The sequence below is a fragment of the Prosopis cineraria genome, unplaced genomic scaffold (genome assembly GCF_029017545.1).
Source record: "Prosopis cineraria cultivar Desert tree isolate PC_DT_omini unplaced genomic scaffold, ASM2901754v1 PC4, whole genome shotgun sequence".
NCBI lineage: Eukaryota > Viridiplantae > Streptophyta > Magnoliopsida > Fabales > Fabaceae > Prosopis > Prosopis cineraria.
The window spans coordinates 36,114,168-36,127,022 of record NW_026555335.1 but is presented as its reverse complement, the minus strand read 5'-3'; the positions used below and the strand labels follow the sequence as shown (position 1 = coordinate 36,127,022).

General features: G+C 29.8%; 1 protein-coding gene across 1 annotated transcript; it reads left to right on the top strand.

The window, feature by feature from the left end:
• Positions 1–7,709: 7,709 nt before the first annotated feature.
• LOC129307822 (UDP-rhamnose/UDP-galactose transporter 4-like) lies at positions 7,710–11,938 on the top strand. Its single transcript, XM_054948735.1, has 6 exons — positions 7,710–8,030; positions 8,833–9,055; positions 10,064–10,248; positions 10,334–10,534; positions 10,909–11,070; positions 11,362–11,938. Exons 2-6 carry the CDS (start codon positions 8,926–8,928, stop codon positions 11,689–11,691), a joined length of 1,008 nt encoding a protein of 335 aa, XP_054804710.1. The 5' UTR covers positions 7,710–8,030; positions 8,833–8,925; the 3' UTR covers positions 11,692–11,938.
• Positions 11,939–12,855: the final 917 nt, after the last annotated feature.

Below are 12,855 nucleotides of genomic sequence, written 5' to 3'. Positions count from 1 at the left end.
ATTGAGAGAGGTCTATCCATTTTTTTATTTTTTTTATTTTTGATACCTTGGACAGAAACTCTCTGTTATTTCTTGTATTTACCCAAAAAAAAAAATTAAACGCGACATCTGACATGTGACGTGGAGATGTATTAGACGTCTAGCCTCCGGGAATTTAACAGTGGCTTTCATAGATATTTAATGCGACATAGTTTTGATAGTTTATTACAAATCTGAGACAGATTAAAGATTATATTATTTTTTATTAGAAGTGTTTCTTTGAAGTTCAATATTAGACCTACGGCGTATCGGCTGCAACAAAAAAGTGAATATATAGACCAAGAAGTCAAAAAGTCACAAGGGTGTGGATAATCTTAATCAACCTTGATGATATTGTTAATTAATAAGTCTTCTTGTCTTTATTAAAAAATATGTATGCAAACTATCAAAAGTTAATTCAACTTTTTTACCAATTAAACTACACGCTCATCGATATTCGGTAGAGATTAAGGAGAGATTCTAATGAGTTCATAAAAAAAATAGATAAGTAAGGGTTGTAAAACTTTAGTAAAAAAATTATTTTAATTTATGAGACACTTTTAGAACCATAGTACTTCAAGATATAAATTTATGTCCTTGTTACCTTGTTATATTATCAACTTTATCGATAAAGGTAATTTTATCAAAAAAATATTTTATAAAAGAATATTAAAAATTAATTAAAAGCCTTTAACCTCAACTCCCCTAATTTTTTAAAATCGGACCAATTTAAATCTCTCCTTCTCCCTATCCCTTCTCCTCCAACCAAACGTGCATTTAATATAAGTCCTTTTATTCAAGAGATGAACTTGTCTAGGTTTATCTTTATATATTTAATACTTTATTTAAAATAAAATATTTTTAAAGAGTTAAATATTTAAAAATATAAAATATTTTTAATTTTTTAAGATATAATTTTTGTTTTTTTTAAAGTGCCTCCTATTGAATAAATTATTTTATATTATTTTAAAGTAAAATACCAATTAAATAAGGATAAATATAAAAATATAAAGTTAGTTTGAAGACAAGTAACTACTTTATTAGGGATGAGGTTTAATTAAATATGCCTTACATTTTTTAATAGAGGGAGTATATTTTATTTAGTCAAATCAAAATGAATAAATTTTAATATATTAATAATAATAATATAATAATAATTTATTATGAAATAAATAAATAAATATATATATTGATTTAATTAAAAAAACACTTTAAACATATAATAAGAATTTCTCTTTATTTAAAACATTGATTTGTTAACTAGCTAGCTAAACAAATTTTTAACTAACTAAACAACCTCTTCCATTTATAAATTTCACTAGAATTTTTTTTGGGTGATATCACTAGGAGTAATTTTAAAATTTTAATATCTTTACCTAATTTTAACTGAGTTATTTAATTTACATAAAGTATTAGTCCTAGGTAAGCCAGGTGAGAATCTCTTTATGTGTAATGGTAAGTGTCTTTGTAGTTGTTTTTTAAAATCAGCCACACGTAGATTTTATTTTAATTATTGAGGAGGAAAATTAAGCTGAGGAAAACTTTTAATGACTGAAGCTTAACGCTCTAGCTAGCAATTAATTAATTAATCAGCAACACAATGTGGCATGTTTAATAAGCCACTGTAATAAAAAAAAAAAATACACACACAATAGATCCAAAACTAAGTATCCACGTGTACGGTTTGCTTCAAGATGAGAAATATATGTACTTTCCTTGTGCTATCCCTACAATTAGGTTACTTCCATGTGCCTTAAAGCAAGAATACGTATATTGAGAAAAGATGAATTAATTCTATTCGAACCAAATTAAACACGAAACTTTGGGATCTTGAAATTTGAATGGTTTATCATGAAGTCCTTTTTTAAAACCATGGAATATTCATAGATCATAAATATTTATCATTCTAACAAAGTAAAAACTCCTACCATCCACAATGTAACTCTTTTTTTCTAAGCTTTTCTAGGCATACAATGTAAGTCCAATTTGGTATTGTCTATATTCTACAGCATTTATTTTTTCCTTCAAATTTGACCCTTATATACAATTAAATATTACGAGCAGTTAATTCATCTGAAAAAATATATATAGCATTTGACTTTTAGTAAGAATAATTTTGAAAAGTATAACAATTTTTTCATGAATGTACTAAGCAAACTTTTTTTTTTGGTATTTAATAATTACCCAATAATATCCAACCACCCATATTTACACTTTTTTTTATAGGAAGAAAATCCACGCACCTTGCACAATTGCCTCTTTGGGACTCAAAGATACATCCTCCTTGGCATGGGAGGACATGCCTATGCACAATTATATTAAGCAAATAAAGTTATATGGAGTTTGATGGAAGACAAAAAAAAAATAGAAAGAAATTAAAATATTTCGTCAAATCATAAGAAAGACACGTGTTGTTCATTAATTGTTGTAAATTGCACAGCTTGTAATATACTCTCCATCTCAAATTATATGATATTTTTAAAAAAGTTTTTTCGTCCCAAAATATAAGACACTTTGAGCAAATTAAGATTTTATTAAACATATCAATTTTGATATTACCCTTTCTCTCTCTATGGCTAATTTTCTTCACTTCTCTTTTTAATATATTAAATGATGGGTATTTTGAGAAGTTTATTTTTTTTTGGAAAAATAAGGTTGTTAAATGTATTTAATAAGATTTATTGATATGTGAAATTTTATTTAAAAATATCTTATAATTTAAGATGAGGGGAGCATTTTATAAGTATTTTATGTTTGTTTCCCATTTTCCTGAGACAGGAATGTTAATGAATTTAGGAATTGACGAAAACGAGAATACATCAATAATATTAACGAGATTAGCGGATGCAATTAATTTTAGTCCTTGTCAATAATGTCGGATCAATTGGCCAAAAATAAATAAATAATGTCGCATCAAAATAATTTTAGGTATGATATTGACTGATTAATGGGTGATCTTTCTACTTCGGCCAAAACATTAAAAAATAAAAAATAAAACTGGCTTTCTCAGTAGCAAAAAAGATCAACACTGAAACTGAGATGATGATAAATTTCAGCCTTGACATAATGGGGCTTCCATGGCCTTCAGAATAAAAATAAATTTTATTATAGGATCTTAAGTATTATAATTGTTCTAGAGATTAAATTGAATATCAAAACTTAAGTGACACATTATTACTTTTTACATAAATATTTCTTTGTAAAAAATTATAAGTATAATGATAATTTTGAAGATCTATGGATGAATTAATAATAACTTTGTGCTATTTTTTTTAATGGACTCTTGAACAAAATTTCTAAGAATATTCTCAGGAAGCAATGATAAGCTTATACCTTATATGCACTCATTCCCGGTTGGAAATATGGACGACGGTCTCTAGCTTTCAACATCATCATTATTTATTTCCTTATATGATTTAATAATTACATGAACTTATAAGAAGCAAACATATAGCTATATAATTACGTTAACCATAAAAAAGGTTAGAATAGGAATGAATTGACGATAAATCCATTTATTTAATATATTAAATACTTAAACTTAGAGATCATCAATATTCGTGTGCCTTATAATGATGAACAAAATATATCGACATTCCTATTTTTTGATCTTAATTACAATTACAAATATGAAGTACCTTCCTTCTATATTAAAAATGAGAAAATTTTGTTTGGCCTGTACATCAATTATCCATACATTATGCAAAAAAAATATAAATTTACATGTTATAAATATAATTTAATTAGACCATTGATTATATGAAAGAGAGAAAAGGTAATAAGTTGAAGTGGCATTCTATTCCAAAAAATAAAATTATCAAAAATAATCAAAACTAAAATTTTATTTAATTAAACTAGGTAATTTTACTTGATAGGCGGTTGACGATCTGGTACATTGGATCCATGCAAAAATTTTCTTTAAAAACTTATACAAATTCTCCTAAAATTAATAATATAACGACAAAAATCTTCTTTCTACTTTAAGATTGCCTTCTTATCCAAATAATTATAATTGATCATTAAGTCATGTATATATTGGACCAAAATACCCATCTCTAAAACAAACACACACACATATCTAAAAAACCATTATAGTTTTCTAATAAAAAAAATTGTGATTGTATTGTTAACCTTTTTTATTCATATTTTAATTTCTTTTGTTATGAAAAAATATTTATTTAATAATTTTTTAATGTAAATACATAATGTGATAAAACATAATATTTTTAACGTGCACATAAAAAATTAATTAAGTAAATTTTTAATATAATATAAGATAAATGATAAATACAATTTATGTCTATCTTCTTTAATTTTTATAACTTCAGTACAAATTTTAAAAATCTTTATTTAAATATTGTCATGCTTAATTGTTTAAAGTTCTTTAAATTAGGGAGAGAGAAAGAGTAGATAAAATATAATATAGGGTAATATAATAATGTTAAATTTTGACATACTTACAAATAAAAAATAAGATTTTAAAATTTTTAACAAAATATTCCTAATGGTATTAGAAATTAAATTAAAACGTAAGCTTTGAAAATTATGAGAGAGGTATGAGTAATTTTAAACAAAACAAAAAAAAATGCAAGTGTAGTTTACTCTATGTTATTTAATAATTGCAGTAACCTATAAGAAGCTAACATATGGCTTAATTTACGGTATATCACATGAAAAAGGTCAAACAAAAGTTGGTAGTAGTATAAACGTGCATACAAAAAAAAAATTCACTTATCTAAACCTAACTAGGAATTGGTGGGCAAAACAGAATGAATATAACTATAGGTCGATAATTAAGATCATGACTCATGGGGCACGTGAGACGAAATAATCCAAGATTTATTTTTTTTTCACAACTAATATATTAATCAGTACCTAAGGATAATAAATTCCTACAGCATGCTTAAAATAACTAACAATTATGCTGATCGACTTGCCCATTAAAGATATATCTGCGTGATAACATCACAACTCTTCCTAGCTCACTTTAAGTAATTTTTAGCTATACTCTAATAAGCTATGTATTATTAACTAATCTCTCCTTTTGTATTATTCTATACTAAAAAGTAATTCTAGTGCCATCATGATAATTTGGTAATACATACTCTTTCCGTTCAAAATATAAGATTTTTTAAGAAATTTGATATTAAAAAATGTAAATATTTAATTTTTTTGAAGCGTAATCATTATTTTTTAAAAAAGTACCCTATTAATATGACTTTATAGTTGTTGTAGGATATTTAATAAGGGTAAATATGAAAAAATAGAGTTTGTTTAAAAGTAGGAAACTATTTTATTGGAGATGAAATTCAGTTTAAAAATTTTTATATTTTTAACAGAAAGAGTACATATCATATATAAAAAAATACTCCCTCCGTCTCAAATTATAAAATGCTTTTTTAAGAAGTTTCTTTATCTCAAAATATAAGAAACTTTGAATAGATTAAGGTTTCATTAAATGCGCTAATTTTAATATTGTCCTTTCTATCTCTGTAATTAATTTTCGTCCCTTCTCTTTTAATATATTAAATGATGGATGTTTTTGAAAGTTTATATTTTGTTTTAAAAAGATAAGATTATTAGGTGTATTTAATGAGATTTATTAATATATGAAAATTTATCTAAAAACATCTTATAATTTAAAATAAAGAAGTAATTCGTAAATATATTTACAATTGTTTTTAATTTAAAATTTGCTGAGACTTAATGAGCTCCGTGAACCTTAATTTTTTTAAAGTATATAAAAAAAGAAGGTACTTTAGTTTTTTCCTTAACAAAATCCTTTTGTAAAGGAAATTCACACCATCACTACAAATGAATAATTTACAGAGCCTCAGTCAATTTATTATTGACGCCATATAGTTTTCCTTGAGCTACCCGACTATGTCACTGCATCTAAAATTTCAAAACCAACAACATAATTTCATGATTGACACCACCATAAAATTCATTTTTTTTCCTCGAAATTCATTATCAATTATAGGAAAAACTCACTTAAGCTACTTAATATATATTTTTTGAAAAAGAAATTTTTCTTTTTGATAATAAAGAGCACGTGGACTCGAAGGAAAGGCAAGGGAAATCAGAAAATGACCTAATATTGACATTTTAAGGCTTTAATGGCGAAAGAAAAGGACGCTCATAAATGCACATTTAAAAACCTTAGCAAGTTTTTATAAAAAAAAAAAAAAAAAAGGCCTTAGCAAGTTGAGTTTTCCATTCCAGCTGGGCAATCATTTTCTCAGACTGCACGAGAGTAAAGAATAACATCAAAATGTTCATTGAATTCAATGGATCCACGTGTTAATATTAGGAAACTTGCATTAAATTTCAAATTTAATATCTCAATAATAAAAAATTGTTAAGAAAATTACTGACTCATCACCAAATTTTATACAAGTTATAATTATAATTTAATTAATTATATTTTAAAAAGATTAGACAAACATTTTTTATTACACGCATATGTTTTCTTATTGAAAAATTCTTATTCATAACACAATTGTACATTAAATCGATAATTCTCAAAACAGGATTTGAACTTCCAAACTTTCTTTTTTTGAAAAAAGAAAAATATTCGCAGAGTTATTAAAATTGACTGTCGCTTTTGATTTCAAGAATAATGATATGTTCTGATTATAAAACAGTCGACTTTTAAAAATTTTATTGTCCAAAATAAGAATTTTTTATTGAATCTATCAATAAATTTTATATTTGTTATAACATGGAAGTAATTTTTATTTATTAACCTTATTAAAAAGCCAGAAATAATGTATATGATCTATCTATGTATCAATAAAATCTCGCACAGACAACATTATTTCATTTTGAAAAAATATATACTCTAGCAATACTAGAGATTAATCTCTCTGAGATAGTGACAGTGAATGGCAGATTTCTCTCAATTAAGATGTTATATTCATTATTTAAGTATCTATAATCAACGAGTAATGAAAATTCTTTTTATATAAATAGTTCTCCTCAAATTGGTTTTTTACATCTCTTTATCCCATCATGAGTATTTTTATTTTATTTTATTTTCCATCTCTACTTTCTCATTACTTGAATTTTAATGTTCAATTTCTCATACAAAATTGTTGGTAAAAAAATTTCTCATATAAAATTTATCCAATTATCATATTTTATTTTTTGCCAAAAAACTTTATTTTTTTTTTTTGCCAAAATACTAAAGATATGCTCATACATTAATGGGGCGAAGATTCTCTCATCTTCCCTTCCCATTCTGTTCTCTTCTTTTTAATGTTCAACCATTAAATCAAGATTATTACAATCATTTCTTATAAAATATTGTTTTTGTTTTGTTTTTATTGTATTTTTTATTTTTTTATATTAAACTTCAACAGTTTCAAACTTTATTATTTATATCTTTATAATTTAATATCTTAATTTAATAATAATTTTAAAGGAGATACAATATCAACGGTTTAAATCTTAATCTAATGATTAAAAAAAGAAAAAGAAGGGAAGATAACAAGGAAGGGAGAAGAGAGAATCATATTAATAAGAGGCGCTTTTACAAAAGAAAAATACAATATAGTAATATAGAATTTGTTTAATTATTTGGAAATCCGTTTTCAGTTGGCAAAAAAAAAAATTCAAAAAACATGGAATGTTTATTTGAGTTGTGAGTTGTGTAACGACTTTTCGTCGTGACATTCCGTTTACTGAGTGTGGTGTGTTCAATTTTCTGCTTTCTTCCCCAACCCAACCCAACGCGACGCGCACACCTTCGTCCCTAGTTCTCGCGATCTCTGAATCTGGACGCCTTGTAAAACCGGCCACTTCTTCCCCATTATAAATCCAACCATCAATCCCTCAATCGATCGCTCCAACAACCACACTTCCAAAACCTTTCAGCTCGAGATTCTCTCCCTCTCTCCCTCTGAGGAATCGTTTGCCTCTCTCTCTTCTCTGTTACTGCCTACCTCCTTCATCTTTGATATCTGCTTCGTCCATTGCTTTCACGTTACAGTCTGCCTTATCTCTGAGAGGTACGCGTTTCATTGGCTTCTTGATTCGATCTGTTTTTCTTGTGAGAACGCCGTATTTAGCAAGTTTCATGTGCTTTGAGTTTTTTTTTTTTTGTTAATGGTGTGTTGTTTCCGTATTTCTTGGTTGCGGTTTTATGGATCCGTGTTAGAATTCAGTTTGGGAGTTGCTTTTCTGTAAGTCATTTCCGAGCGGAGAATCATGACGATTTGATGGTTTTGAGTTCTGACTTTTGGAATCTACTGTTCTTCACTGTACATAGGATTACTGGATCTGATGGGGATCGTGCAGTCCCGCTTTGATTTCATCGCTTCTCCTCCTCTTCTTTTTCATTTTATAATTATCTTTAAACTATGAAGATTCAGCTAATGTTAGGATGCTCTATTAGAACTACATGTTGCAGTTAATGATCATTCGGTATCTAATGGTGATGACCTGGTGCTTGTGGCCACAAACTATTTCTCTCCCTCCCTCATCCTCTTGATCCAAAACAATATTAGCATATGGTTTTGTTTAACCTCTGCATGGAATTGGCAATGAAGGATGGCGGATCAGATTTCATATATTTCTTCTACTTTTTTTTTTCCGTTTTCTTAACGTTCCAGCCTCGTTGAATATGAGACAAAAACAACATGGTCCGATGGGCTATTATAGTTTATTTACCTTGATCATGTACAGGACTTATTGCTTAATTTTACGTTTTGTTGACAATTAGTGGAATTTTAACATGGCTAATTTGCAGCGGATTAGTGAGAGAATATTACTAATAGAATTATCAACTCTAATATCTTCTTTTTAATACAGATAAGGCCATCGGGTTTAAAGCTTAGGGGTATACCTTGCATGAAGACAAACGAGTGAAGAATCCACATTACATATTAGAGTCTCCAGTTCATCATGTCTTCCGCAAGCAAGGGTGAAAGGAAGGCTGCCATTGATGCAGCGTCATGGTTTTTCAATGTGGTCACGTCTGTAGGAATAATCATGGTGAATAAAGCCCTGATGGCTAAATACGGTTTTACTTTTGGTATGTTCCCATTACAACTCTTTCCATTTTTAATTCCTCTTTTGAATATTTGATGGATCATGGCTGTCCTCACATGTTGCATGCTTCTTATCAATGTGTTATTCGGATAAAATATGCTTGTTTCTGGCATAAAACATCCAATAGGCAATGCTGGTTTTGAGTTTGAATTTCACCTCTGTCTTAGCAATTAACCTCTTTTATTTGGTTAAACTTTAGCCTGCTGGGCTTGGTTGACACTTGTGGGTGAGACGCTGTTGTGCAATATCCTAACTACATAAAGCAACTAATTGGAATTGGAAATGTGATGAAGCATAGAAATGGACTAAGAAGGATCATAAAAATGTATGGCAAACTACGCATAGACTCTAGAGTTCTTATTCCTCAGTTTTGATTTTACCCTTTCGGTGCAAATGAAAGTACTGCTTCAAATTAAAATGAATTGATGTGTCTAGCCTTGAATCCCTGGCCCCAATACAATTTTTCCCAATAATCTGGAATAAACATGCAATATTTCTTAATGGTAGTTGAACAGAGGACAATGTATGAATAATGCTAGTAAACAACAATGCTGCTTAAGCGGAAAAGATAGACTGAGTGTCAAGCTGAATCAAACATCAATAATTTGTGCTTTCAGTTTCCAAATTAATGTGTACTGCTCAGAAGTCTGTTTTATCAGATTTTACATGTGGCTTGTGAGTATAAGCAAAGCTTCTATAAAATTTTGTTTGATGTGAGAGACATGTTAAAGGTTTCACTTGGAAATCCATACTAAAGCAATTATTCAATTGTATGGTTTTGCTTTTGAGATTAAGGACAAAAATATTATTGATGACACACACAAGCACAAAAGGCATAAACTGCGGTGAAAAGAAGAGATGTATGATTATACAAAATCGTTTCTTTGAAGCATGAATCATGGTTTCTACTGATGAGGACAACAAATTGATTATAAGTTCTAGACTTCTGCACCATTCCTAATCTTTCATTTTATGTAATGCTATTTTGCAGCTACTACGTTGACTGGCCTGCATTTTGCCATGACAACTCTGTTGACAACCTTTCTTAAGTGGCTGGGATATATCCAGACCTCTAGTCTTCCATTACCCGATCTTATCAAATTTGTTTTATTTGCAAATTTCTCCATTGTTGGAATGAATGTGAGTTTGATGTGGAACTCTGTTGGATTCTATCAGGTAACTTGGGTGAACTATAAGTTTTGGATAATCTGACAGATTTCAGAACTTAAAATATTTATTGCCTTCTGATTGAATTGTACAGATCGCTAAGCTGAGTATGATTCCAGTATCTTGTTTTCTGGAAGTTGTCTTGGACAATGTGCGGTATTCAAGGGACACAAAGCTTAGCATTTTATTGGTTCTCCTTGGTGTTGCTGTCTGTACAGTCACTGATGTAAGCGTCAATGCTAAGGGTTTTGTAGCTGCTGTAGTGGCAGTTTGGAGCACCGCACTGCAGCAATACGTAAGTAACACTTAATTATATTAAGAATCTTACGAGATATGCATTGGATGAAAATAAAATTCATGTTTATAGAGTTGGTGGAAGCAAAATTTTAGGTTCATGTAGCATCTTGACATGCATGTTCATAACCACATGCTAAAACTTACATTAGAATTTATTTAATATTATGGTTTAAAAATTTGTGCACTGAAGTTTTAAGTAAGTTTAAAATATCTATATGAAATTTCTTCTTCAACATATGGGTTTTGACTAGAAAGGATCCCCAGATACAATTTCTGTGTAGCTTGTAGCTCATTTCATTGGCAACTTTATCATTCATTTGGCATCATAATCTAGGTTGATGGAAGCTGATTCTTTTCATTTGTTTTATGCAGTATGTACATTTTCTTCAGAGGAAGTATTCTCTTGGATCGTTTAACTTGTTGGGCCATACTGCGCCAGCACAGGCATCAAGTCTGCTGTTATTAGGTCCCTTTGTGGACTACTGGCTGACAAATAAACGAGTTGATGCTTACAACTATGGTTTGGCATCCACTGTAAGTTTTCCTCACTTTCCTTTTCCGTTTACATGGGTATATAGGGTTAACAAAAATGTGCCCGGTCTATTTCAATTTGGATCCCCTGAATTATTTTCTATGAAGTTCCATACAAAATGTCTTTTGCTTTCACTGATATCTTGTACCTTTTGTTAGCTTTAGTTCACTTTCACAATCAATTCCTTTGAACTTTTGGCACTTTCTTTTGAGGCGTCCTGTGAAGTTTCAATAATTTAGCCAGATCTATCTTGCCATTGCTCCTAAAGTTTGAACTGTTCTTGTGGCCTGCAGTTCTTCATCACTCTGTCATGCTGTATCGCTGTAGGGACAAACCTCAGCCAATTCATCTGCATCGGCCGGTTTACAGCGGTGTCATTTCAAGTCCTTGGCCACATGAAAACTATTCTGGTCCTCATCTTGGGGTTCCTTCTGTTTGGAAAGGAGGGTCTCAATCTTCAAGTAGTTCTAGGCATGATAGTTGCAATTCTGGGAATGATCTGGTATGGAAATGCCTCTTCCAAGCCTGGAGGGAAGGAGCGTCGTAGCTTGTCAATTCCCACCACCAAATCACCAGATTATAGTGCAGTTCCAGTTTCATCCGAACCTGATGAAAAGGTATAGTCATCAGCAGTTAGCAACAGGTCGAGAGAAGAAGGGGATTAAACTCTGGATCAGCTGATTCATTTTTATTTTCATTACTCTCAAAATGGAATCCCACCATTATTATTTATTTATAGATGCTAAATCTTATTTATTTGTTTTTTTTTTAAATGTATCTCTTGAGTTGAGGGAAGGACACGTCTGTAGCGTGCAGCCCCCTGTGAAAGAATGAAGGAAAAGATAAATGAGTAGTCTCCATTATGTTCCATTTTTTTTCCTGCACAGAAAAAGAAGGAATGTTACACCTTTTCTTCTTTTAATAAAATGCTCTTTGAGAAATGCCTAAATTTAATGTTGACCGTAAAACAAGATTTTTTTTTTTTAATAGATGAAGGGGGAAAAATGCTTTTCTTTATTCAAACGGACTGTGGGGCAAAAGGGTCAAAGCATTTTTTAACCTCTCAAAGCCCATGGCAAAATGTGGATCTCAAATTGCAAGCTGTGGCCTGTCTTTTTCTTCTTGGGCCGAAGGATATACTTTTGTATAAACAAACAAACAAACGCAGAAACCAGAAAACCTTAGACATCTCCAGAGCAAACTATGAAAGAAAGAAAGAACCTTAGCCAGTTCCCTCTTGCCTACGTTGATTTGAGGTAGAATCAAATCCATCTTGAAAATTCAAGCCAAAGAGGAATCACCTGGGAAAGAAGAATAAGACAAACCATTTGGCATGATCAAGTATAAGTTATGAGCTGTGGTAAACAATTTACTCAAATGTCACCAGAACCCATCCTTGTTTGAGCGTGTCTACGTTAGATCTTCGAATAATACCAAAATCTTTAACCGTATCAACATGTTACATCATATCATGACCATATATTCTCAAACATATGACAAGATTTCTTTTAAAGTCCAATCTCCAAAAACTGTCTCCATTTGCCTAACACGGCCGAAACCGATCTCATCCAATCTCATTCCACCGCTTCCTCATTTTATGCCCATTTTCCTTCTACATTTGAAGCGCCGGAACTGAAAATATGAAAAAGAAAATAAAAAAATATTGAATATCTATTTTTCAATTATTTTAGTGAATTGCTCTCAAACGAAACGTTAATCTGAATCACAGGACAGTGGCTAGGACCCTGAAAAAAGGTTGTAATGAGACTGTTTTTTTTTTCAGTCTA

Excerpts from the sequence above, each read along its gene's own strand:
- LOC129307822 (XM_054948735.1), top strand. The coding sequence starts at position 8,926 with ATGTCTTCCGCAAGCAAGGGTGAAAGGAAGGCTGCCATTGATGCAGCG. Across the intron at positions 9,056-10,063 it reads TAAATACGGTTTTACTTTTG|CTACTACGTTGACTGGCCTG; the intron begins GTATGTTCCCAT and ends GCTATTTTGCAG. Across the intron at positions 11,071-11,361 it reads ACTATGGTTTGGCATCCACT|TTCTTCATCACTCTGTCATG; the intron begins GTAAGTTTTCCT and ends TGTGGCCTGCAG.